Source organism: Rattus norvegicus, chromosome X (assembly GCF_036323735.1).
Source record: "Rattus norvegicus strain BN/NHsdMcwi chromosome X, GRCr8, whole genome shotgun sequence".
Taxonomy (NCBI): domain Eukaryota; kingdom Metazoa; phylum Chordata; class Mammalia; order Rodentia; family Muridae; genus Rattus; species Rattus norvegicus.
This window is the reverse complement of record NC_086039.1, coordinates 37,933,819-37,960,752: the sequence shown is the minus strand read 5'-3', so window position 1 is coordinate 37,960,752 and position 26,934 is coordinate 37,933,819. Positions and strand designations below refer to the sequence as shown.

The 26,934-nt window shown below is 38.8% G+C and overlaps 1 protein-coding gene across 6 annotated transcripts in view; it reads right to left on the bottom strand.

Moving 5' to 3' along the window:
* Positions 1-374: 374 nt before the first annotated feature.
* Ppef1 (protein phosphatase with EF-hand domain 1) overlaps positions 375-26,934 on the bottom strand; it is a 157,175-nt gene continuing 130,615 nt past the window's right edge. For all 6 annotated transcript variants that reach the window (XM_063280083.1, XM_039099837.2, XM_039099840.2 and 3 more), the window contains 10 exons: positions 21,629-21,795; positions 18,524-18,560; positions 17,320-17,469; positions 14,127-14,246; positions 10,946-11,131; positions 9,045-9,187; positions 7,692-7,798; positions 3,292-3,455; positions 2,178-2,262; positions 375-987 (listed from right to left, as the gene is read on the bottom strand). In XM_063280083.1, the coding sequence (XP_063136153.1) occupies positions 785-987; positions 2,178-2,262; positions 3,292-3,455; positions 7,692-7,798; positions 9,045-9,187; positions 10,946-11,131; positions 14,127-14,246; positions 17,320-17,469; positions 18,524-18,560; positions 21,629-21,795 (1,362 nt within the window). In that variant the 3' untranslated portion in view covers positions 375-784. The remainder of the gene's footprint in view (positions 988-2,177; positions 2,263-3,291; positions 3,456-7,691; positions 7,799-9,044; positions 9,188-10,945; positions 11,132-14,126; positions 14,247-17,319; positions 17,470-18,523; positions 18,561-21,628; positions 21,796-26,934) is intronic.

The following is a 26,934-nucleotide window of genomic DNA, read 5'->3' as shown; positions in this document are numbered from 1 at the left end:
AAGATATCTGATATAGTTTTTTTTTTCATTATTTCTGATATATGTAGCAGGGAAGCTCACATGATCTGGATTATTTCTTGATCTTGAAGTTCCAAAGCTTTAAAGATAATGAAATATATCCTCACCTTTGGAAAGCAATCAGTTGTTTGATATGTAATCAGAATATAAGAATAAGCTATATAGGTTGTCAGACCATATTAATTATAGGGCTAAGTGTGAATATATTGACTTCCTATTTCCAGTAAACAATAAAAATAGGGGTTTTGTCTTTTCTCACAGTCTCTCCCAAGATTTTGATATGCTTCTCATCCCTGAAGATGGTCCCCCACCTACTCAAGATCACTAGTTGTGATATCTCCAAAAAACAATTACAGTTTGATGATGGAAATACTTTATTTCAACAATAGTTTAGTATTCACCTCATCCTCAGTCACTCACAGATATTACACCTATTGATTTCTCTTCCTGCTCTCTGGGTTCCTTTGAATATGCTTCTAAATTTCTCTGGTCTCATGGTTAGGTGTCATCTGAGACCAGCCCCAGGCTCAAACCCAGTTTATCACTGGCAATGGAAGTGAATCTCATCAACTGATATTTAACATAGTCTTACCAATAGCAGTTCGCTAAAGCCTGCCAACACTCACACTGTGCATCTACTTATGGTGCGAATTAGGATCTACTTTTCTCTACTACTATGAGTTTCAAGGGCTCTTGTTAAGGCCGAGAGTTGAGGTCAGCTGTTTTCAAGGGGGCTGGGAGAAGGTTTTGTTCATGCTAAGCTCTCTCATTTGTTCAAAGGGCTCTCTGGCGTCTCGTATTTATGGACTACATAGAAAGCCCTTAAAAACTCGTTAAAGTCTATGTTGCCATCTTTGTTGGAGTCCATTGTGCTGGCAAGCTCATCAATTTGGGAATCATCAATATGAACTTTGTAATGAGCATTGAAAAGTTTCCACATGGTCCGGAATTCATCCATGGAGATCAGACCTAAAGGGAAACAGGCAGAGGTGGTTAAGTGGTGATGTCAAGACCAACCTGTAAGAGTGGGGGGAGGAGCGACACTGACTGAAGAGTACCAAGTCCCAGCTCACTAACATGCCTGAGAATCAGAACACTTAAGGAGACAGAAGAACAAGGTCATAAACGTAAGACACAGGATGGCACTTGGGCTACCGAGGATCCTGAGAATATTCTAATGGCAAAAAGAGTACATGGTGAAGAAATGGTGAGTGAGCATGGATGAAAGTGGTATAGAAATCATAAAAACTAAAGTCCAAGGATGCAAGACACAGAGGAGGATGGCAGAAGAGAGCAGAGAGCAGGGCAGGACAAAGTGTCCGGGAGTTAAGATGATGTTGCTTGGGGTTGGGGATTTAGCTCAGTGGTAGAGCGCTTGCCTAGGAAGCGCAAGGCCCTGGGTTCGGTCCCCAGCTCCGAAAAAAAAAAAAAAAAGAGATGATGTTGCTTGTGTGCATGTGTGTGTGTGTGTGTGTGTGTGTGTGTGTGTGTGTGTGTGTATGGTGTGTGCACATAGCCCATGTCATAGTGCAAATATGGAGCTCAGAGGACACCTTGAGAGTGTAAGTTCCTCCTTTCACCTTTCTACCATGTGAGTCTCAGGGACTGAGTACAGGTCATAGTGGTCAGCATTGAGCACCTTTTTGTAATGAATCGTCTCATAGACCCACTGATGCCTGTTTTAATATACAAAGATCTACTTTCATGGATCACTATGGATAGTTTTTCATACTCAAATGTCTGCATAGACGTTGGGGTGGTGGCAGGGTACTGAAGATAGTACACAGAGCCTCATAGGCAATCTCTCTACCACTCAGCTGTATTTCCAGACCTGAATTTTTTTAGATTTATTTATTTATTTATTTATTTATTTATTTATTTATTTATTTATTTATTTATTTATTTTATATGAGTACACTGTAGCTGTCTTCAGACACACCAGAAAAGGGCATCAGATGCCATTACAGATGGTTGTGAGCCACCACGTGGTTGCTGGGATTGAACTCAGGACCTCTGGAAAAGCAGTCAGTGCTCTTAACCACTGAGCAATCTCTCCAGCCCCCAGACCTGAATTTTTAAGTTTGAAAATCGGTAGTTGTATTTCAAAACTAAATTAAAAGCAACTCTCCAGTTCCTCAAACTAATCAAAATTCATTTACCTGACTGATCGGTGTCGATGATATTAAATATGATTTTCAGGTCAGATCGGTATCTGTACATAGTTTCAATGAGATCAGACTTCATCTAGAATAAAGATTTTCTAAGTGTTAAAACATTGAGGATTAACAGTCCAGATTTCAGTAAATGTGACAAATACAAAATAACCTCAAATTATTTTTCCTGTCTTATTTATCTTCTTATAATGCAAAGAAATAAGCCCAGGGCCTTGCATGTATGCCGGGCATCTACCACTGAACTAGACTGTAAAGTCACCAATTTACATATAAGGCAAACCATCCCTCAGCTTAACCACTCTGAGTCAGGTTAAAGACTTGCTCTTGGGTTCTGCAGAGACAAAGAGTCAATGCGAGTAGCAGGAAATGACAATTGCAAATCTACAGAAAGGTCCACGTAGAGCATTCATTTCCTCTTCTATGGTCTTAAAGAATAGGGACAGAAGATAAAGGGAATTTTCCTAGAGGTAAGATAGCTATTGAGTGAGATTTGAATCTTCGGCCCTCTGGACAGAGGTCTATAATCTGAATCACCATGGTAAACTGTTTCAACCATCCAAAGCCTTCTTCCTATGGATATTCCCCTGTGTAGCCAGCGTGCTTCTCTCTGTTCTTCCCACATTCTCTACAATTCTCCCATCAGTTCAACATTATAACTCATCACTGATGAATTGCTAACTGGTTAATGATGGGATCTGATCAGTGCCCCTGTAGTATTGCCATTGTAATAAGATATTTTATATCTCATAATACCTTAAGGCATATTCTAGGGAACACCAGCAAATCTGTAAATGTATGTTGAATATTTAAATGGTATTTTAAATGAGAGGATGTTGTTATATTGTTATATGTGCCCTTCTGGGAGACAGCACTGAAAATAAGAATATTAAATTTAACATAGGTTTGCTTACAAAGTTTTTGCTTATTTATTTTGTCTATTCTAAAGAGAACGCATACATTTTTCTACCCTTCCCCATCCATTCCTCATCCACTAGATAATTCCACTCCCAACTTTTGAAAGCACTAAGTTGCTTAGAGGCTGTCTGAAGGGTGCTCTGAACCAAGCCAGTTTTTAGCTGGAACTAATGGCGTCACTCACATCTTTCATCGGCTTCTCAATGTGGATGTCATCAAAGCTGGACATGTAGTCGACGCTTCCGCTGGAGTCAGTGCTTACCAGATGCGAACTCAGAGATCTCCACGGTAAGTTCAGCCCCAAAATGCTCTCCATAGAAAAAGCCCACTGGGCCAATGAAATCTTTCCTAACAGCGACAACAAAAGCCCATATGATTGGCATATAATTGAACAAAATAAAGATGAAAGCTCTTTCCCATGACCTAGTGGTTTCCATGACCTTGCCTGAGGTTTTAAGGCCTGAGGTCACCGCTCGCTTCCATGATCTGTCCTACCAGCCCCCAGGGCCTTGAGTGAGGAAAAGTAAAGTAAGTTTTTCATGTTCTGTAAATCTTACTGTCACATGTAAGAAATTTCAATTAAGGACTGAACTTTTTCTCTTTCCCTAATACCCAAAGTAAGGTATTACAGGAGATTTGAAAACACAGAAGAAAGACTTACTTTTATTTTTACTATTTTAGCATATCACTCACCTACTTTCCCAACTATTTTTTGTCCTTAATATTACATTGTAATTTATCAAACCACATAAACTTTTATTTTTCTGATTATTGAAGATATATATTCATTTGAAGCAACTTTATATAGGGGCTCAAACCTAGTATGTCCAATAGACAAGCACTCTACCACCAAACAATATTGTCAAACCCTGGCTTTTGAGACAGTCTTAATATATTACTCAGGCTAGCCTTGAACCCATTATATAGCCCCAGGCTGGCCTCAAACCTACAATTCTTCTTTTATCCTTTCTGACTGGTATGAGCCACCATCCCAGAACTTAAATGATTTCAAATAAACAATTCTGTTATTTCTAGTCTCTTTACTAAGTATATAAATATTTATACGATACATATAGAGTTTCTCTTTCATTTTTAGACTTATTTTATGTATATGGATGTTTTGCGCATATATATATATATGCTAAACTTATAGGCATGAGCCAACACATTCAGCATCTATTCTTTTTTTTTTTTTTTTTTTTTTTTTTGGAGCTGGGGACCGAACCCAGGGCCTTGCGCTTGCTAGGCAAGCGCTCTACCACTGAGCCAAATCCCCAACCCCTTAGCATCTATTCTTAATAGTCTAACTGCTTTTACAAAGCATGAACAGATCTCAGAATGGAGCTCAGTTGGTAGTGTACTTGTCTAACGTGTACAGAGCCCTGGGTTTGATTCCCAGTACCCCATAAGTTAGGCATGGTGGCATAAGTCTAATATCCTCAGAACATAGGAGGTAGAGACAGAAGGATCCAAAGTTCAGGGTCATCTTCAGCTACATAGGAAGTTTGTGGCTGGATTGTTCTAGAGACCCTGTCTCAAAAAACTTTAAATAAAAGAAAACTAAGCCATAAAACCAGGGTAAAATATATCAATATAATTGTTTTTAGGTAAATTACACAATATCTTCATTAAAATGGCAAATTACATTAACTGGGGTTTGAAAGGCAAAACAACTTGGATTTCCTAGTATTCATAGCATTTGCTAAACTTGGTTGTGATATACTAATATTTGATTATTTCATTTATAAAATTTTTCATATAAATTTATCCATAATATGAGCCACTAATTGTCTTTTTCTTGTTAGGTTTAAGCACCAAGGTTATGTTGATCTCCTAAAATACTCTGTTCCTATTCTCTGGAAGTGGGATAAGATTTCCCTTGTTTTCTTTAAGAAATGAATCTGTCTGAAAGTGGGGGACTTTCTTGTGGAAACTTTCAAATGTCCTTATTTCTGTTCCTTTAACAGTTACAGAGTCATTAAGATTTTTGGTTTATTTATGTCTCAACTTAGAGTGTGTGCATAGGTGTATGTATTTTAGGAATATGTCCACTTGATTTATAAAGTTCTAATTCTTTGATAGATAAGTTTTCATAATGTATCTTAAATGATCTTAATGTTTATTTGTACTTGAATATATGTTCTCTAATTTTTGCTTTCTTTCTCTCTCTCTTCCTCTCTCTCATTTTATTAAGTTTACCAGTTTCTTCAAAGAACTATTTTCTTATTAGTTGATAAAATTTCATCATTTAAAATGACATGCATTCAGAGAAGCCATTGTTTCTCTAATTTGCATTCTGGAAAGTTTACATGTTAATTCTCCATCACCACTCAGCTTGGATAATATAATTTCTACTGTGATTTCTTCTGTGATACAAGAAGTACAATGATTCAAAGTACATTCTTAGATCCAAATATACATGTTATATATCAGGCTGGTCCTGAATTCATGATCCTTTTGCCACAGCCTTGAGTGTTAGCATTAGAGGCATGCGCCACCACGCTGAATCCCAAAGGTGATTTTTATGTTTAGATTAGATTGAGCTATACTGCTGCTGCTCACCATGTCGGGTATAAATGTATTCTATAGTGATAATCTTTGGTCTCTGAGGGAGAAGTATTAAAATTACCCACTATGATGACAGAATTTTTCTGCTGCTGCTAGTTGTTCTGTCAGGTTTGTTTTGCATATTTCGAGGCCATATCAGTAGGAACATAAATATGCAGAACAAATTTGATGGGCAAATTAAATATTTGCTATCACAAAGTGTCCCTTCTCATGTCTAGAAACGTGTTTTCTCAGAGGCTACTTTGTTTGCTATTAACAGAGTACTTTCCAGCTGTGTTTCTGTTAATGTTTGCATGCTATTCTTGTCAATATAATTCTCAATTTTCGTATATGTGATCCACTATCTACTGGTGTCTTTCTCAGTTGCTGATTAGTCTATCAGTCCAACTGTTGTGTCTCTGTAGTAATGTGTGTTTCTTCTGCCTGCATTTGAATGTTCTCTTCTCTATTGGTGCTCTGCAGCTTCATTATAAGGGTGGGTTTAATTTTATATATCCTGCTTGATAATCAGTGTTTCTATTTATCTCTAGGACTCTGTCATCAGTTCTGGAAGAGCTTCAGACATTTTATACACACACACACACACACACACACACACACACACACATATATACACATATATATACATATATATGTATATATATATATATACACATACATACATACATATACATATCCTCCCTTACAGCCTTACAGTCTGTTTCTTTCTTTCTGGTACACTGATATGTTAGACTTTGATCCTCACTAGATGTTTGCTTAGCCTTCTCATTTTACTATTCATAACAGGTTTTTTGAGATAGTGTCTTGCTATATAACCCAGGTTAGCTTTGGGGGTTACTGTTTTGCTTAGGCTAGCCTTGAAGTTCCTATCTCTCGATCTAATTCTTGAAGAGGTGTCTAATCTCTTTAACACAGTCATTATGCACACTCTCTCACTCTTTGGGTTTTATACTTGTTTTGAGACAAGGTCTCATGTTGCCCAAGCTGGCCTCTAATTCCCGACTTCCTGACCCCGCCTCCCGAGTGCTGGCATTACAGGTATGTAGTACCTGCCGTGCTTACTCTTCATCTTAACAAACAGTGCTATAACTACTCCATACTTCTTCCAATCATATTTCAAATATTTCAAACACACATCGTGATTCTCTTCTGTTCTTTTTCATTTTCTTAGATGTTTTAAATTTTGTATTTGACAACTCCAACAGCTGATTTCCTTGGGAGAACTAGCTCTGTTATTCGCTAGTTTTACTGAACTCTTAGTCATCATAGCTCACTTCGTTTGTTTAGCACCCCTTAATTGCAAACTCAGGCTAGCTGTTGTTAACCTCTGAATATACTAATGACTACAATCAAGGATGTCTTCTTCAAAGAGGCAGTTGGGAACATCATAGAATTTAGTCACTTTGAAGGTATAAAAACCCTGACTTCACCTTTTCTATCTTTCTACCATGCTAGAATTTGGTATCAGGATGGTTGCTAGAGCAACATTAGCCTCCACACCAGGGCAAGCTAGCCTTCAGTGCTTACCCATTAATTTGTGCTCTCAGGTATGATTCAAACCATCTTTTCGGTTATAATTGGTTTTCTTTTTGTTTTTGTTTCTCAAGACAGAATCTCTCTGGATGACTCAAGCTGGCCTCATACTCATCATCCTCCTGCCTCATCCTCCCAGAGGCTGGGAATTACAGGCATGTGTCACTATGCCAGGCTCACATAATCATTCAAAACAATGGCAGCCATGAGACTTAAGACCCTGTGAAGCTGTCAAACACATTCCACTTCTGCATCCTCCAGACTCTCCACAGGCAACCAGAATAGAGGTCTGACTCGTGCTGTTCAATTGTTTAAATCCAAAGAACCTTACTGAGGAGATGCATTCTGCTGGTTTTATAGCAAATAATGGATTTCAAAATTTTTCTGTCATTCCATTCTAGCAAATAAGAACTAAAATATCATTGAAGAAAACCTACTCTGTGTATAGCTAGACCTGTTGAGAAATGGTAAATATTTTATTACCTGTCCTACTGTGATCTCGGAGCTCAAAAGCATTGATAAGGTCAGTTTTTCTTGCAATCATTCTTTCCTTTAGTATCCTGAAGGCACTGAATTCCATAGCATTCACCCTGTATTAAGAAAGCAGCATTTCAGTGACACTTACAAGACCCACTCTGTCCTGCTTCATTTTCCTGTGCTATGTTACAGCATGCCAGTTTCCACTTTAAATAATTTGCCTGTGTTTATATGTATCATGTTGTTGGATAGTAAATGCGTGTATTTTTGTGTCTGCATTTTGCATCGTTGTTAGATATTTTTAAAATCATCATCATCCTTGGTGTCATTTTTTGTATACTTCCTTTCCGTTTCCTAGACTTTTATATTTTGCATTTGACAATTAGATGTGGTGAGGGGCTTGTGTGTACGCCCCAGTACATGTGTGCAGATCAGAGAACAACTTTATGGAGCTGGTTCTCCCCGTGAACTTTAATGCATGCTCCAGATAGAATTTTCCTCGATTTGAAAGACTCATGTGAGTAATTACTTGAACAAAGAAACTTGTTACAGGAGATACTGAAATTTACCATTACACGACTGAAGCAAAATAGGTGACGACAGCTAAAAGAAGAGACGCACATGAGCAGAGCATCATAGGAACCCAAGGCAACAGAGGTAGACACAATTCAATACAAAGGACAATCTTTTGACTGATGCTAGGATATTTAGTCACTACGAACTTCTTCCTCAGTTCCTTTTTTAAAAGAAAAAAATGTCTATACACTTTCAGAAAAGATTTATTTTCTAATGTTTTCACTGTTAAACCAACAATACAAAGCGTTGTCTATGTATCAAAACCATAAAATAGCAGGTGCATGTTGCAGTCGATGAAAAATAACAGCATATGTAAGTAAATTAAATAATCAACTAAAAAGACAGACCATGAGACTAGATAGCTTCAAAATGAAACAAGATCGATTGCACTCTATGTCACCTCATAGGAGACATGTTTTCGCTTCAAAGGCACAAAGAGTTTGAAATGAAAGAGACGAAAAATGCAAACACAAACAAACAAACAAAAAGCCCAGCAACCATATAAGCTAGAGTTTCATGCTAATAGGAGACAAACTAGACAGGTGAAAACTGGAACTCAAGTAAAGGGGGTTAATTCCTAATGACAGAACACAGAACAACTATAAGCATAGTGAACCTAACAACAGAACCTGAAACAGTCTGAAGCACAAACTCAAAGAATAAAGGAACAGAAACTCCAATAATGATGGCTAGAGACTTCACTGGCAGAGCCTGCTCTTAGTCCCTTGGGACTGGTTCTACTTGGTTACAGATATAGACAGAAGTATTATCAGCGCTATATACCTTTGGTAAAGAGGGTTCAGGCATGATGTACTAGTCACTTGGTACTGGAAAAATTGTGGAGATGTACCATAACTTAGTCTGATGTAAGCTCCTCGGTTGCTGCCTTCTTCATAATAATTAGAAGCAGAAAATACAGTAATGACCTGATTAAAGAAAAAAGAGGATCAAATTCATTAAGTTAGCTCTCAAAAAATCATTCAGTGAAAGGCAGGAAATAAATTTCTGCAAATTATCCAGGTCTGACATGACATATGATTCCCTTGAAGGAAAATGTCTTCAGTCAGTGTCCCCAGTACTAACTCCTAGCTATTCATCCAACATTCCCAGGGTATGGCCCTGAGCTCCTGCATACTATTTTAATGCCAAGTCTTAGAATTCTCTTTAATGTTTAGTTTGTAAATTCTCATTTTTCATTGGGGACAAATCCCTTATTTTCTTATCTTGTGATATCTGAGGTGTCAAAACAAAATTTAGTTAGAAGTTCATTCTTGTTCTTTTCATCAAAGATGAGAGATTTAGAGGGTTCCAAGCTACACAAAAATGTTTTAAGAGCAGAGACATAATAGAATGAACTATAGAAGCATGGGAGGTAGAATATGGAAAGACAATACTTGCTGGTGACAGGAAACCTGGCTTGAGTCCAATTCTGGTCTAATAAGAATGTCACTTCAGATGAACCACTGCTATTTTCTAATTACCTTGTTTATGTTACTATGGGCCAAAAACGAATGAGTAGAATTAAGAATATTAAAGTATCAGCACAGAAAGAAGTGCCACAGGATTCTATATTCATTGTTATTTATTTGTATGCACTATAAAGAAAAAAGGAAGGAAAAGAACTATCCCAGGGCAACTGAAGATAAAAAACAGTTTCTTGGTCTTCACCTTCTCTAGCCTCGTTGACATAACTGAAGAACAAGGTAGTCCACTTTCATGGCAGCAAACTAACTGCAGTGAGCAATTTGCTAGTGACCACCTCCTCAGTGGGTTGAAAGGAAGTGTGCTGTGTATATTCTGTCTTTTACAGGGAATTGCAGAAGAAGAAAGAGAGCAAACTGGAATCTTTGTAAGGATAAGCACAGTCTGCACTTCTGTGGGAATTGCAACTGTGTAATGTGAGAATTGGCTTACATTTAGTAAAAAGAAGTGTGCATGCGTGTGTGTGTGTGTGTGTGTATGTAATCAGTGTCATTATTATAATTTAAAAGTAATGCATTTGGGTATTAAGTTAGAAAGGGGTACACTTGTGATGGTTAATTTTAATTGTCAATTTGATTGGATTACGGAACAGAGCATAATTCTTGGTATGTCTGTGAAAGCTTCTCAAGAAAGGATTAACTGAGGGAGGAAAAACCTTCCGTGAATGTGGATGGCACCATCTCTTAGGTTAGGGTCCTGGACAGAACAAAAAGGGAAAAATGAGAATGACAGCTGAGCATTAGCGTCTCCTTCCTGGTCATCTGAGAGGTCATCAAGCAGTCTGCCATGCCTTGTCCATCATGACTAAATTCTCAAACTGCGCATCAAAATATAGCCTTTCTTCCTTCCTTCCTTTCTTCCTTCCTTTCTTCCTTCCTTTCTTCCTTCCTTCCTTCCTTCCTTCCTTCCTTCCTTCCTTCCTTCCTTCCTTCCTTCCTTCCGTTGCTTCTTGTCACTTGGTTATGGCAGTGAGAAGAGTAATTAATGCAGTCACATACCAGAATTTCTGCTTAGAATAGTAAAGACCAAAGAATAGGCTAAATATCTCTAAGGATAAGGGAGAGTGAAGCACCATTAGTCCATTTTCTGTTTGGTACTAAGGAAGACATCTCATGTGCTTTTAGGTAGGACAACACTGTGCAGTGAAGACCAGGCTTGCGACAAGGATGTGTGCAAGAATTTCATCCATGACATTAGCTCACCTTTCCATCATGACAGATTTCATACCCATCAGGTTTACACTCATGAGACCGAATGACCATCTTCAACTGGTTTTTATTAAGAACCTTAGAGGTAACATCTGGTCCAAAATAGCAGCCGCCTCCTCGGCTTGTGTTTGGATAACAGCCTTTTTTGCCTCTGGGGTCACTCCACAGAAGGTCAATAATCTTGGAACAATGAAATAAATTAGGCTTATAGTTATAAGCAACAGTCTATCATTTCTATATTCCGATTTACTTGACAGAAATAGTAAAGGTATCCGGAGTTGCAGATATGAACCACCTTGCCCAGCTAAATGAAGAAGAGAAAGTGGTTCCTTTCAATGAACATATATTAAGTGCTCTTAATATATTCAAAGAAATTAGATAGATCACCCTCCTACTGGACCAGGTTTTTGCCCCATTGAACATATTAAGAATGCCTAATATGTATTCATTGAAATGAACTCTTTCTTCCCTGAATTTAACCTGGCACAATGGTTCATGTTTTTTCCAGAACATCCCAAAACCATTTTTGATTTTTTTTTGCCTCCACATGAATGCTCAATTCAGTAGTACATTTACTCATGGACTGGCTTCCACTGCATGCTCTACAGGCGCAATGATTTTGATTCAGCTTCATATTTCCTTTGGTGGCTGGAAGAAGCAAATGCAGGTCACATAATACTCAGGACTGAAGACGAAAAGTTTAAGAATACGTTTACATCTGGTTCCTGTCAGCCGGATGTAGATCGCTCCTGAGAGACACAGCCAGAATACGGCAAATACATAGGCGAATGCCAGCAGCAAACCACTGAACTGAGAACAGGACCCCCGTTGAAGGAATCAGAGAAAGAACTGGAAGAGCTTGAAGGAGCTCGAGACCCCTTATGTACAACAATGCCAACCAACCAGAGCTTCCAGGGACTAAGCCACTACCTAAAGACTATACATGGACTGACCCTGGACTCTGACCTCATAGGTAGCAATGCATATCCTAGTAAGAGCACCAGTGGAAGGAGAAGCCCTGGGTCCTGCTAAGACTGAACCCCCAGTGAACTAGACTATGGGGGGAGGGCGGCAATGGGGGGAGGATGAGAAGGGGAACACCCATAAGGAAGGGGAGGGGGAAGGGTCAGGGGGATGTTGGCCTGGAAACCGGGAAAGGGAATAACAATTGAAATGTAAATAAGAAATACTCAAGTTAATAAAGATGGGGGGAAAAGAATACATTTACAGAAAATCAGAGGCTGTAGTCTCTGATCTACACTGAATGTTCTAAATACTACTGCAAGAGCTTAAAATAGAGTGTTAAAAAATCACCTCTTTATTATTAAAGACAGTGACAGTCTTCAGAAAGCTGTGGTATTTGGGTCAATTGTCTTGCAAAGTACTTGGAGATTCTAATAGACAATGATTATAAAAGTTTGTTAACTGTTTTCCATAGTTATTTCTGTTGTTGCCATGTGTACAGAGAATTGAATCATGTTGGCCAGGCAAATGTACTATTTCTAAGCTATACCTCCAACCTGTCCATATCTATATGTTTCGTTGGAGAAGAAGCATATAATTGACATTTTGTATGTGTGTAGAAGCCAGAGGTCTACATTGGGTGTTTTCATCAAATATTCTCTCTCATTGAACCCATAGATCAACAATTTAGTTGGACTGTCTGGCCAATAAGCCCCAGAGATCCACCTGTCTATGCCTCCCCAGTGCTGGGATTACAGTTGTGTGCTGCCACAACCGACTTTTATTTCAGGTGCTGGGGATCTGAACTCAGGACCCCATGGTTGCACACAAAGCACTTTACTGACTGAGCCATCTTTTCAGGACCCTTCAATTAAAAATCTTTAGTTATTCTAGGAGGTCCCAATCAGGTCTTAAGAAGAGGATCAGATACGGTTGCTCCACTAACCTGGACTGTATACCATTTACAGGTTTGATATAAAGGGAGACCTGGAGATAAGTGAGAGAAAAGACAGAATGGTAGAAAGAACGTAAGTGGGAGAACCATTGTGGAATTGTCAGTACCTGCTCAGCACTAGAGACGCTGGAGAACAGGCTCAGACCAGACAGTTTCGATGACTAGTTGAGAAGAGAATTAAAACCTCCCAAAGAAGAATCACCCCCAAGGGTTTCCTTCCTTCTCACTGAATTCCAATATTGTACCCTACACAGAAATTTAATGCACATTTATGTTCTGATGTTGATGGTAAAAATGACACTTGCATTCAAACGGAGTCCTATCTGGTTTCTATACAATGAATTCACATTTTGGGTGTATGACTTGTAGCATAATAAAAGAGGAAACATGGAATATAAGGGGTAATATATCATTAGGAAAGGATTAAGTTTTTAATTACTACATGGAACATAGTAATTTATAGGCACTATTTCCTCTGAAAAGCTTCCTAACTTACCCGTGGAGTACAGCACACATTATTTTATGTGTATAACCCTATATAGTAATATATAAGAAAATTTTATACATATATGATAATGGAAGAACATTTCATGATAAAGTATATGGAAGTAAACTCTCACGGCATCTTTTTCTTCCTTCCTTTTCACCACATATAATAGTCAAAATGTGTATAAATGAAATGCACATATAAGGTGAGAAAGGATGTACCTGCTATAGGAAGGCAGAGGCAGAAGGATCATAAATTCCATGCTAACCTGAGCTATGAAGCAAGTCTCTATTTCACAAGACTAAGACTAGTATATTTAGTGTGATGTTAGAGTGTTTGCCTGGCCAACACAAAACTTGCGCTCAATCTTTAGCACTATAAAAAGAAAACAAGTAATGTTATGTGGACTGAGCAAGATCTACATGATATTTAGGTAATAGATAAATAGATAGAGATAGATAGATAGAGATAGAATAAATAACAATGTAATGGTTCTCAACCTATGGGCCATGAGTCTTAAAAGTTACAGGGGCTATCAGCTTTAAGAAATGACTTTCTCTTTCAGAATCCATAACTTGAATTCTAGATTTCTTTTTTCAGTCTAGAAATTATATACTTGATTATATGCAAAATATAGAGATAGATTTAGAGAAGACAATATAGTCTGCTTACAAAGGTGAAGTCATTTTTAATGTGTATTTTATAAGGGACAATATCATCCCTGTTGAGGAGATGATGTCACCACTCTGGTGAACGCTTTGGTTACCTACCTGTTCCCATTCCAGCTTTGTCAACTGTTCAGAAGCAGACTGTTCGCTCGGCCCTGCTTTATTTTTCTTTATGTTACATTCCTGATTTGTTGACATTGGTGGCATTAACACAGACTTCATCTGCAAAAAATAAAATGCCTTATTTAAATACTGCACGAACGCATGTCAGTTCCGATTAGGAATCTCTCCATAATGTGCCTCAAGTCTGAAAAAGCATGCGAATAGTCTCTTTCATCTCACCTACCTCATGAGTATCGTTAATTTACAAATGTGTCTGGAAGATGGGCCCATGCAAATATTTTTGTGCATTTTTCAAGTAAAGATACTACCTTACAGTAGAAGTTTCACATCAGAAATACTATGGGACCTCAGAGGGATGTGTGTAAGTTGCTAGACATATTGTAAGGCACTGTCGAAGAAAATAGAAGACGCTAAATAAAGGAAAAACTAGTCTCCTTCTGAGCCTTTCTCTATACCTGGGGCTTTGAGGAGTTAAAAACATCTTTTCATAGGGGGTATGCATTTGATTTTGTTGTGTTTTCCAAAATAAATGAGAAAAAAAAAACACAGGGTGTCTATAAAATATCTCACAGGGGACACAGGTTGAAAGCTTGGAGGCCCTTCAAACTCAGTTCAGTATAGTTCTTAGCCAGATATGCCCACAGTTTATCATGTTCTCTAATCCTAGTAGCAAACCCATTTCTTTGAAAAGGAAATGTTTGCAAAAATATAACATGATAAACCCACTGGATTACTTTATATCCAAGACTGGGATTGTGCTTTTATCTTCTTTCATCGGAAGCAATTAAAACCTCTGTGTGTGTGTGTGTGTGTGATGTGTGTGTGTCTGTCTGTCTGTGTGTGTGTGTGTCTGTCTGTGTGTGTGTGTGTCTGTCTGTCTGTGTGTGTGTGTCTGTCTGTGTGTGTGTGTCTGTCTGTGTGTGTGTGATGTGTGTGTGTGTGTGTGATGTGTGTGTGTCTGTCTGTCTGTCTGTGTGTCTGTCTGTCTGTCTGTGTGTGTGTGTGTCTGTCTGTGTGTGTGTGATGTGTGTGTGTGTCTGTGTGTGTGTGTGTCTGTCTGTGTGTGTGTGTGTGTGTGTGTGTGTGTGAGAGAGAGAGAGAGAGAGAGAGAGCATGTCACATGCACACCACACTCTACAGTACATATGTAAAAATCAGAAGACATATGGTTCTCTCCTTCCACCATATAGTTTCCAGGTTTCCAGGGATTGAACTCCGGCTGTTAGGTTTGGGAAGAAGAACCTTTACCCATGGAGCCATTTCATTGATCCACAAAAAATAACAACTTAAAAAATACTTCTATTATACTGGTAACCATAGTTCAGTAATGGGTAACTTTCTATGGTAGATTCTTAGTTTCTCTAATAAACTATGGTATGAAATTGTTTTTATTTTTCAAAACTAAGTCTTATTCTAAAGTATCTGCATAAAGTTGATTAGAAGCTCAATCTCAGCTATTAATTACTAGTTCATAGTCTACCTTAGTCTTCCCCAAGCAAATGATCTTATGTCTTAGGCAGAGGAGAATATTCTGGGAGGATCTTCTAAGGCTTAAATTCACATAATTCATTTCTGATTAGCGCATTAGGCAAGGTTCCTTAGGAACATGTAGATCTGCAGATTTCAAAGCTATCTATGATTGGAATACTTTCCCTACACTCCCATAAGGCACCACACTGCCATTTTTTCTTGGAAGTCCTACTAACCATCCGTCTCTATACTGATTGGGAATTTGAAGACTACCAAACCAGAGCCTCTGCCTTGCAGAATCTTCTTTCTCGGTGTTTACCTCTACTTTGCCTACCTTACTAAACGTCTTTAAGGAATCTAGAATGGTTACCATTGGGTTAGTTTCACCTAAAGCTTTTTATTTTTTATTTTTGATATCTGACATCTTGGGCCTTCGCTCAATGTAGATACTGCCCCTCTCTGGGTATCACCATAGACTAGGGAGAGGGATTCTAAGAAAGTTCCTATCCACTTCTATTTTGCCCTGCTTTGCTCTTAAATTTTTATTCAACAAGTAAGAAATACTTATTACATCCCAGGTACTGGGGTTTTGCCAGGGATTGGAGAAGCACAAGAATGTCATACAAAAATAGCATCAGCATTCTTTACCTAAATTTGGTAGCTTACGGAAGATATGTATAAAGAGCTTGAGAGTTCAGAAAGGGAACCTGATGAAGCTTAGATGTTGAGTAAGGAGAAAGAGAAAGGGTCATGAGATGATGTTATCATTCACATGCACGGAGGCTCCCAAACTCCAAGTGCAACTGAGATCACATTTCTGCCTCTATCAGGTCAAATATCACCTTCCATGATGAATTGGATATTGACTATTGGTCTTTAAAGACAGAGCTCAAGTCTCCCACTTGGACCATACACCATCATCTGTCCTATAGCTGCTACTGGTTCTCATGCCCATCTGGAACCTTATTTACTTCTAGACTTGGGGCTTCAGTTTAATTCTGGTAAAGGAGGAAGATGGCTCTAGTTGTGTACATTCAAGGAACCCTTTAGTAGGTATGAAATCTTGACAGGCACCATACAGGTCCTTGTCCTGGCTGAGTTGTAATTAATATGGTTGTTTAGAGTTAAAATAATCTGAAGATAGTCACTGTGCTCAGTTGAAATAAAGAGACATTTAACAAATTACAAATTTCTACATGATTCTACAGTTCCTATGCAGAATGTTGGTCATCAGAACTAAAAGAGGGAATAGTTACTGTTCTATGGGAATGAACAGTAGTGTAGGAAGTTCTGTGACTGGGTGGTGGTCCCAGCAGTAACAGTAGCACAGTGGGAATGCATTCAGTGGTAAGTGGCTTTACATTTACAAAAGATGACAGTGCTATATTGTGTTTCTTTTACCACAAATGTAAGTGAATTCATTTTAACTTCCCCTCTAAAAACGTCACTTTCAGAAAGTATCGGATATATTAATGTCTCCCCATTTCCCCACTTGCAACATGGCTTCTTTTTGTTTAATGTACTGTATATAGAGGAACCACCTAGTGGTCATGCTGTCAACCATAGCTTCTCTGGAGACTTTCACTGATTTTCTCAGCTACAACAACCACCAAAGCACATATCTATTTAAAATGACAAATGAAAAGAAGCACATTCCATTATAAATCTCTGAGACAAGATTCAGGCACACATTGCTTCTTACTTTATTTCTCTGTAGTTGCTGGAGTATATTCAAGTCCGTGGATTCTGATATCCCACCATGTATGACCAGGATTTCATTGTCAATAATTGTACCAATTGGGAGCCAGGTATAGAGTTCTTCCAAGACTTGTAAGATTTTTTTCCCATGTAGCTGTAAGCAAGAGCTTTAGTGAGTTTTATTATCCTGATAGGTCCCGTTACATGAATCGGCTCAATATATACAGAAAAAGCAAGTTTTCATGCCAACCGAAGGAAGTCATCAACCAACTAGCAAGTACTTAGCATGGGAATTTTTTTCATTCTGTATTTTCAATATTTTGATATCCTGGGGCCTTGTTCACGGAGAAGACTCCCTCTCTCATAGCTAATTTGAGAGATCTTAAATGGTTGATTTCATGTGCAAACCAACCATTTCAGATTCCACACTTCCCAGGAAGTTTTTTTTTTAATTTTTAAATGTATTTAACTTCATTTTACATGCACTGGTATCGTGCCTGCATGTGTGTCTATGTGAGAATGCCATATTTTGGAGTTACAGACAGTTGTGAGCCAGATGTGCTAGGATTTGAATCCAGGTGCTCTAAAAGAGCAGTGAGTGTCCTAAAAACTAAGCAATCTCTCCAGCCCACCCCCAAACCTCCAAGGAATTCTTTTCTTGACCTCTAATTCAGGGTCGCCACTCTGTTGTGCTAATCAACCCAGAGCTAGACAAAGACAACTAATGATAACCCTGTGCTGCAGGGCTGGCTGCCACTCTTCTAACTACTCAAGTTTCAATTCATTAAGGGGCTTTGTCCTTTCTTTCCTGTGAAAACCCATAAAGAGTTGGTCTCTGGGTTTTCTTCTGACTCTACCTGCCTCTCTCTGTCTGACTCTGATAATTCCTTGTGTGCTAAACCTAATGGGGCAAACTATGCCTCCTGCATGTGGGTAGCTAAAACTCCCTCCTTCATAGTGGACGTTTCTGTGTTTCTGTTGCACTATATCTGAGTAAAATTCATGGGTGGGTACCTTTAAAACAATGCTGAAACCGATCCAACGGTCATGGTGAAAAAGAAAATGTACGATTCTATCATGGCGAGGGGTTCCTGCTGTGCTTATTATTTTATTGGCACAAATTCTAATCGGCCCATCACCCTTCCTAAAGCAACAATCTGGTCTTCATTGGCTCTGATTTTTCACAGCAAAACTAGTATGAGTCTTACCTTGTATTTCTGTAAGATTTCTTTTGTGAAGCCATACCTGAAAAGTAGATTTTAAACCATTAATTATTGCAAAAAGGAAATCCATTGATGTCTCACGATGAGCAAATGGTAGGAACTCAAGAAAGCATAGACGTCATTTGAAATACCTAGCAGAGTCTTTCCGGAGTATTGGGAGAAAGAACAAAAGCAACTAATAGCACCATCTCGACTCTCAAGAAGCCTAGAGTATAGGTGGGGCAAGAAAGTAGATACTTTTGGAACTGTAATACAAGTGAACAAATGTGTACCAGGGGCTATATGAAGGCTACAAGTATTTCAAGACATATGTCCTGATGGTTAGAGGAAGCTGTATGGAGAAGACTTTTCATGTAGGTAACATTGCTAAGACATCTAATCACTCAAATGAATAAGCAGGACAAAGGAAAGGAGTGAAAATGGACAAAGCAAAGCATCTAAGATAAGCTGGGTCTCCAAGCCTTCTCTGACATGGAACGGTGATACAATGATTGGTATTAAAGGTTTTAATAGAATATATCAGGAATTTTAAAGCCCGGATAACAAAAATCTAAGGGAGATTTTTCGATTACATTTTCATGCTTTAGGATAATAGAGAATAGCCTTTTCATGTAGGCCTGCCATGACTGGCACCTGACACCAGGCAGTCCTTGAATCTGCTTGCTCCTGACTCCTGAGTGCTGGGATTAAAGGCACGCACCACCACATGTACTCTTCGTCTCCAACAGGTAAAATAGGGACGAAAGCACATTCCCCTTATTGCTACACAAATCACATCATGTCAGGTTTCTCCAGTATGACACAGTACTTTTCAAGATAAATCCCTCCCTGTGCTCCCCACAGGTATCACACTGGTAGATGAATACACATCTACCATCTATGGTGCTTTGAATGACAATGATCTCCACAGGCTCATAGATTTGAATGGTTGCTTCTCGGGGTGTGCACTCTTTAGGAAGGACTAGGACTGTAGCCTTGTTGGAGAAGGTGTGTCAGTGGGGGTTGGTTTTGAGGCTTTAAAAGCCAAAGCCAGGCCAATTCTTTTTGTCTCTCTGTGTCCCTGTCTCTTTTTCTGTGCATGTCTCTGTGTTTCTGTTTCTGTCTCTGTTTCTCTCTGTGTGCCTCTCTGTCTCTGTCTCTGTCCGCCCCCCTTCTCTCTCCCCCTCCCTCTTTCCCTCCTTCCTTTCCTGCCTGCCTGTCTGCTACTTGTGGATAAGCTATAATTTCTCAGCTATTGCTCCAGCACCATGGCGGCTGGCTTGCCACCATGCTTCCCAACATCATTGTCATAGACTCACTGTCTGAAACTGTAAACAAGCTCCTAATTAAATGTCTTCCTTTGTAAGTTGTCTTAGTCATGCTGTCTCATCACAGCAATAGATAAGACAGCATTCTTACCTTTCTGGACTTCTCTGAAACACTAAATATAATTGGCTGAACCATGCTTTTAGAAAACTTCCTCCCATCCATTTTGTGACAGTAAACTTTCAGGGTATTTTATAACCTCACAAGGTTTCTTCTTCCACATAAACATCATTATTAGAATTCTTCCAGGTTCTGTCCTAGGCCATCCCTTGCCTTCACCTTCTTCCTTAGTACTCTAACCCCTGTCCAGCCATGGTTTCAATTACTATCTAGTGTCAATACTATAGAGTAACATTCCAGGTTACATTTCATATCTATCTCTGGACTGATACTCAATGATACATCAAATAAACCTATTCCAGACTAAATCCATTCCCTTTCAGAATGATGCTGTTAAGCCTTTCAACTCAAGCCTGCCCATCCTTGATTAATTCCTCTTTCAAGGTCTCCATATCAAGTTACTGAGCCCTAAATTGTTATTGCCGAAAGTCTTCTTAACTCTTATTTTTGCCCTTTCCATTGTCCATCGTGCTAGTCTAAATGGGAAGCTACCATTTCTTCAGTTTTTTTCTGAATTGACCTCCTTGTCTCCATTTTTGCCCCTCTTTCTTCAATGATATTCTTATCCTTAGATACATGCCCATATTCCTTTACAACAGTCGACCATCTTTTACATTTCCGACAATATCAAGCACTGTTTTACTTGCTTGCTTTACAACTCTCTAGTGTTGTAATAAAGCACCATGACCAAAGGCAACTTGGAGAGGTTTTGTTTTCAGTTTCCATGCTCCAATCACAGTCCATCGTGTAGGGAACTCAGAAACCTGGATGCAGGATACGGAAGAGCAGTTTCCTGCTTGCTTTCCATCACTTGCTCAGCCTTCCTTCTTACAGCACCCAGCAATAGGTTTCTGATAATACTCGCAGAATTTTGTTCTTCATAGGTCTTGTTTTGTTTGCATTTTGCTTTTATACCTGGAGAATTAAAACTGAAACTCTGTACTTGAGTCAGGTGTTGAGACTGCTCAGAAGACAAAAGTGATCCGCTGAGCTTTCATACAGCACCCAAAAGCTTCGGACCCAAAGCATGAGACATTACATAACCTCTATTTTCTAGAACAAACTGAACTCTCTTTTCCATAAAAAGAAAAGAAAAAGAAAGAAGGGAACATTTATTACCTACTGTGCCTTTCAGGCAGAATTCTTAAACCATTTAATCAGTCATTATCCCTCAAATCTCTAGTGAGTCACATAGTTCAAATACTATGTTGCAGCTGTTCTCGAATGTTTATGAACAACCATGGTAGAAGCAATTACCAGAAAATACACATACCAATGTAAGACATTGAGACAGAATTTGTAGCAAGCCAAGAGAAGCAACAGAAGCTCCCATCTAAGTCTACTTCATACAACCGTCCATGCAACAAACCTGACCTAACGTGCCTACCCAGTATGCAATATGGACTGCGAAGTGTAGGCACAACAGAAAATAATAAAGAGGAAGAGGAAACACACGACTGGAAATAGTCAGAGGAGAGCTTTGAAGCAGCTGAAACTTAACTAAAAGACTGGGGTTAATGAACAAGGGTGAGGACTTGGAGATTTTCCATATGACTTATCTTATCTCTCCTTCTATATGGCTTCACCTACACCTGTCCACTGTAAACTCATTGCAGCAGCAATCTCAGAGTGGGAATAAAAGGGAAAGTCTGAACTCCACATTACCTCAGGTTCATCATAAAGTCTTCATGGTTCCCTCTATTGAGGTGCAGGTCAGTGGGGTAGACAAGAAAACTAACAAGCAGGATCATTAGGATCTCCATGGAATTGTTTCCTCGATCTACAAAATCACCATTAAACACATATGGATTCTTCTCTGAAGGCAGGCCATTCTGTGGAGGGAGAGGGAAGAAAGCAAGTGGGTAAAAGAATATCCCTTTATCCTGCTAAGACTGAACCCCCAGTGAACTAGACTATGGGGGGAGGGCGGCAATGGGGGGAGGGTTGGGAGGGGAACACCCATAAGGAAGGGGAGGGGGGAGGGGGATTTTGCCCGGAAACCGGGAAAGGGAATAACACTTGAAATGTATATAAGAAATACTCAAGTTAATTAAAAAAAAAAAGAATATCCCTTTAAAGTAAGGTTACATGTTTGTTCCTGCTGAAACAGAAAAGAGGCCAATTCATTTTTCCACTGACATGAATCTGCGCACTGGCTTGAGCTTCTTCTAGGGCTCATAATTGCAAGGGACCTGGAACCAAAGAATGAGCCTACAACATGGAGATTTCAAGGGGCATGGGGCTTGTTTATTCTACTCATCACAGGGCACCATGAATTTTCTCTGAAGGAAGCTAGGACTTGTCTCACCGAAAGTAGATTCCCTCTTGGGAGCAGGGAAACTATGATCAGAATATATTGTATGAAAACAATACAGTAAGAAAAAAAAACACATGGTGTAACTACCAAAAAAGTATCCAGTCTCATGCTGCCTTTGTCTCCAAAAACAGGGAGATCTCCACACAAATAAAAAACACTAACCTAACAGCCTAAGCATTTTTATTAAGTTTATTTTTTTATTGCATTTTTATTTACATTTTAAATGTTATCCCATTTCCAGGTTTCCCCTCCAGAAACCCACTATCTCACCCCCCCCCACCTCACTGCTTTTATGAGAGTGCTCCATCCCTCACCCACCCAACCAACAACTCCTTCCCACATCCTGACATTCCCCTACACTGGGGCATCAAGCCTTGACAGGACCTAGGGCCTCTCCTCCCATTGATACCTGACAAGGTCATCCTCTGCTACATATGTGGAAGGAGTCATAGGTTATCCCTGTGTTCTCTTATAACCCAAACATTTTCATTCCAAGGTCCTATACTAAACTTCATTCTCTCAACTTGCAAAATGACAATATATCCCTTTTCAGGTCACCTATGATAATGGACATGTAAGAACTCACACAAGGGGACAGTGCTATAGATAAGACTGGGATAGAACTGATATACCAGTGGGCAGATATAATCACACGTGGTAACTCTACCTACTATATATTCTGACTGATTGATGACTGGACCATGTCATATATCAGCTATTTTGAGCATCACTCTTGTGTGTTTGTTTATTTATTAAGAGGATACTTATAAAAAACAGTACTTATATGAAAAGAAAGTGAGACCAGGGAAAAGTGCTAGTTTTTAAAATAGTTATGAACTTGTTCAGTCCTTTATTACAAAACTCAAAGACAAAACAAGTACCTATGACATGGTTACATTCCTCAGTGTCACACTTGATAAGGAATTATTAGCCAAGTGCATTTCTATTTCACAGCAAGATAAAGTCAAATGTTCTTAAATGTTTTACAAAGAGAAAAGTCATGTCAAAATATAGACTTTCTGTCTGAAATGTTTATCTTCAGGGAAGAATATACATATCCCAATTATTTAAATGTTTCAAACTATTTTCAAATTCTTTTGTTAGACTTGTAACTATGTAACAAAAACTTACCCCTTTAAAGTCAGCATTTTAAATCATATATTTCAGTATAAAAGTTTTAAAACAATAGAGGTTATAACATATGACTTAGGAATTTCAAAAATCATTTCCAAAGTGTAATATATTCTAAAGGTAAGTAGGGGAGTAAGGCATTGGTATATTGTAATCAGATGATTAACATCATAATAACATAGTTAATGCTGAGGAAGTTATTTTTTAAATATTTATGTATATGAGTACACTGTAGCTGTCTTCAGACACATCAGAACAGGGCATTGGATCTCATTAAGGATATTGTGAGCCACCATGTGGTTGGTGGGAATTGAACTCAGGACCTTCTGAAGAGCACTCAGTGCTCTTAACCACTGAGCCATCTCTTTGAGAAAGTTATTTAACCTTTTCTCCATCTGCAAAATGGGAATGTCACCGTTGCTAATTACCATGCAATATTTGGGAACTGAGCATTATATGTACAAAAAATTCCATGCAAACCATCAACACAAATAGATTCATTCCATCACAACCTGCATGTTATTTCTAATTTTAAGATTACATTACAGTTTCTCAACAGGGCTTATCTGTAAAACGTTACAAAAATATAAACTATAGTCATTAAAACCTTCAAAACAGAGGAGGAGTCTGTGCCTCTTATAATCTTTCTTTTCCCAGCCTTGAGATGCTTGGAATAAATAGCTGAGAGGACTGGCAGACTCTAAGAAGATGTACAGGTTCTAAAAGAGCTAAGGAATTAGCAGCAGAGAGTCCTGAGGCAAGGACATGGAAGGACTAAGCCTGAAGGCAAAGAAGGAACCCACGACTAAGGGATGATTGCCTCACAGAAGAGGGCAGTACTGGCTTGGTTTATGGAATGGTGGATCTTCTTAGGAAAAAGAAAGTGGGAACTGATTACATGTAACCAAAGTCAAAGAACAAAGGGCAATTGTTTCAGAAGAAAATTATAAGAAATGTATAAAGAATAAAAAGTTTTTAAAAATCATGGGGAGGGGTGGAGAGAGGGCTCAGCAGTTAAAAACAAGTACTGAATAATAGAGACCAGTAATTAGATAGCATGCTGAGAGTGAGACCTTGTAACTCTCTGCTAAAGGGGATGTCTTCATCCAACCCCTCCCCTAGGGCTCAGGGAACCCTGCAGAAGAAGAGGCAGAAGTATTGTAAGAGTCAGAGAGGATGGAGGACACCAAGAAAACACAACCTAACGTAATGGGACTAAAGCACACATGAACTCACATAGTCTGTGGCAGCATGCACATGGCGGCCTATACATGTCCAAGCTACATGGCATTCTAGCACTGAGATGGGGAAGTGGACAGAAGCTCCCATCCATAGCCAAGAAGTTATAGCAACCTCTTGCAAAGGAAAAATTCATTTTCTCCAATGGAGTGTCACTGGGTATACTGTCTGTTTTTGTGTATCAAGTTGACACAAGTTAGAGTCACCGGAGAGATAAAGTGTCCCTTGAGGAAATTCCTCCATGAGATCCAATTGCAAGGCATTTTTGAAATTAGTGATCAATGAGGAAGGGCTAGTTCATGCTGCCGTCCCTGGGCTGGTGATCCTGGGTTCTATAAAAAAGCAGGTTGAGCAAATGATGGAGAGTAAGCCAGTTAGCAGCACTTCCCCATGGCCTCCGCATCAGTTCCTGCTTCCAGGTTCTAGCCCTGGTTGTGTTTCTGACCAGACTTTCCCCAGTGATGGACTATGATCTGGAAATATAAACCAAATAAATCCCTTTTCTCCCCAACTTGCCTTGGTCATGGTGTTTTGTCACAGCAGTAGAAACTCCACTAAGACACTGGGTATAAACTACACTTAAGTGTAGCCCCTTCCAGGCCAGCAGTAAATGGCCAGTACAAAACAAACTCAGTGATTTTTCTAGACATATTTTGTCTCATGTTGCTTTGTTAGGGCAATTTTTACCTATTGGTTTTTCTTTTGCTTGTATATTATGGTTTCTGATTTTGTGCTTTTATGATTTTTTTTTGTTTTTCTGTGTACGTTCTTTATGTATGTGTGTTTGTATGTATGTGTGTGCTTTCTGTATGTGTATGTTTCTCATGCTTTTTCTTTTGTCTTATTCTAGTTTCCTTTTTCTCTTCATGTTTGTTTTCTAAAGAGATAGAGAAAAGGCACAGAGTTGGATGGGTTAGGAGCTAGGGAGGATCTAGGGATGAGGGAGGGGAAACTATAAGAATATATTGTGTGAAAAAGTTGTTTTCAATAAAGGCAATTAAAAGAATAAGTACCTCTGTTTCAGAGGATCCAAATCCTGGTCCCAGCACCCACATCTGGTGGCTCACAAGTACTTACAACTCTAGATTCAGGGGGATCTGATATCTCTAGCCTTCAAGTGCGCATGGTTCAACAGCATCTCAAACACACCAGAAGAAGGCGTGGGATCCCATTGTAAATGGTTGTGAGCCACACTGTTGTTGCTGGGAATTGAACTCAGGACCTCTGGAAGAGCATTCAGTGCTCTTAACCTCTGAGCCACCTTTCTAGCACCAAAATACATTTTTTAAAATGAATTTCCGGTTTGACGTTTGAAAGAGCTCATGATTGAGAAGCATAACAGAGGAGAAATTCCATTGCCTGTTAAAGATTTTAGAATGTGCCAAAAAGAGGGGTGGGGGAGAAACAATCAGCCTGGTATACTTATCATTTGAAGTAGAGAAAGGCAGAAGATGGTAGAATAAAATCTATAAATTAAAGAGAAAAAGGGACTATGAGACAAGAATTCTATATCGACAAAAACATCATTAATATCTAAGAATAGCAGGAAAATATTGCAGATATGGAAGGGTTCAAAAGTTCCTCACACTAGAAGAAAAATATGTAGCTGTTTAGTAGCATAAAAGCAATGAGCATGCATACATGTATATGCAATACAGTTTCAGATGCAAGGAACGAACAAGTAGACAATACAAAGCCACTGGGTTCAATGTGCATACATATGCTTCACAAAGGAAAGCACCCAACAAAATATTCCAGCCAACTTACAACAGTAACAATTCAAATGTTAAGCCAAGGAACAACTACAAGGAAAGAATCCAATTGTGAACAGTTAGCCTCCAAATATATTACTAAATATAAATCAATATGAAATTGTCAAGATTGCATTAAGTACTAAGCAAGAATTCCAGAAACAGAGAGGAAATTGTTTAAAATTATAAAGGCAATATATTATTTAGATCAAATATACAGAAATTAATAAAGTTCCTGGTCTAAAAAGTAGGGCTGGGAGGGTAGACTGCTAACTTTGGGTGCATGAAACCTCAGCACTACGTAACACTGAGCATGATGGCAGTCACCTGAAATTTCAGCACTTGAAACATGGAAACAGGAGAATCAGATGTTCAAAGTCATCCTCAGTAACATAGAGAATTCAAAGATGGCCTAAACTATATAACCTTAGATCTGGCCTAGTAAGTAAGTAAGTAAGTAAGTAAGTAAGTAAGTAAGTAAGTAGGTAGGTAGCATAAGAAATTGATGATTTACTGAATAAAAGGGAATCGTG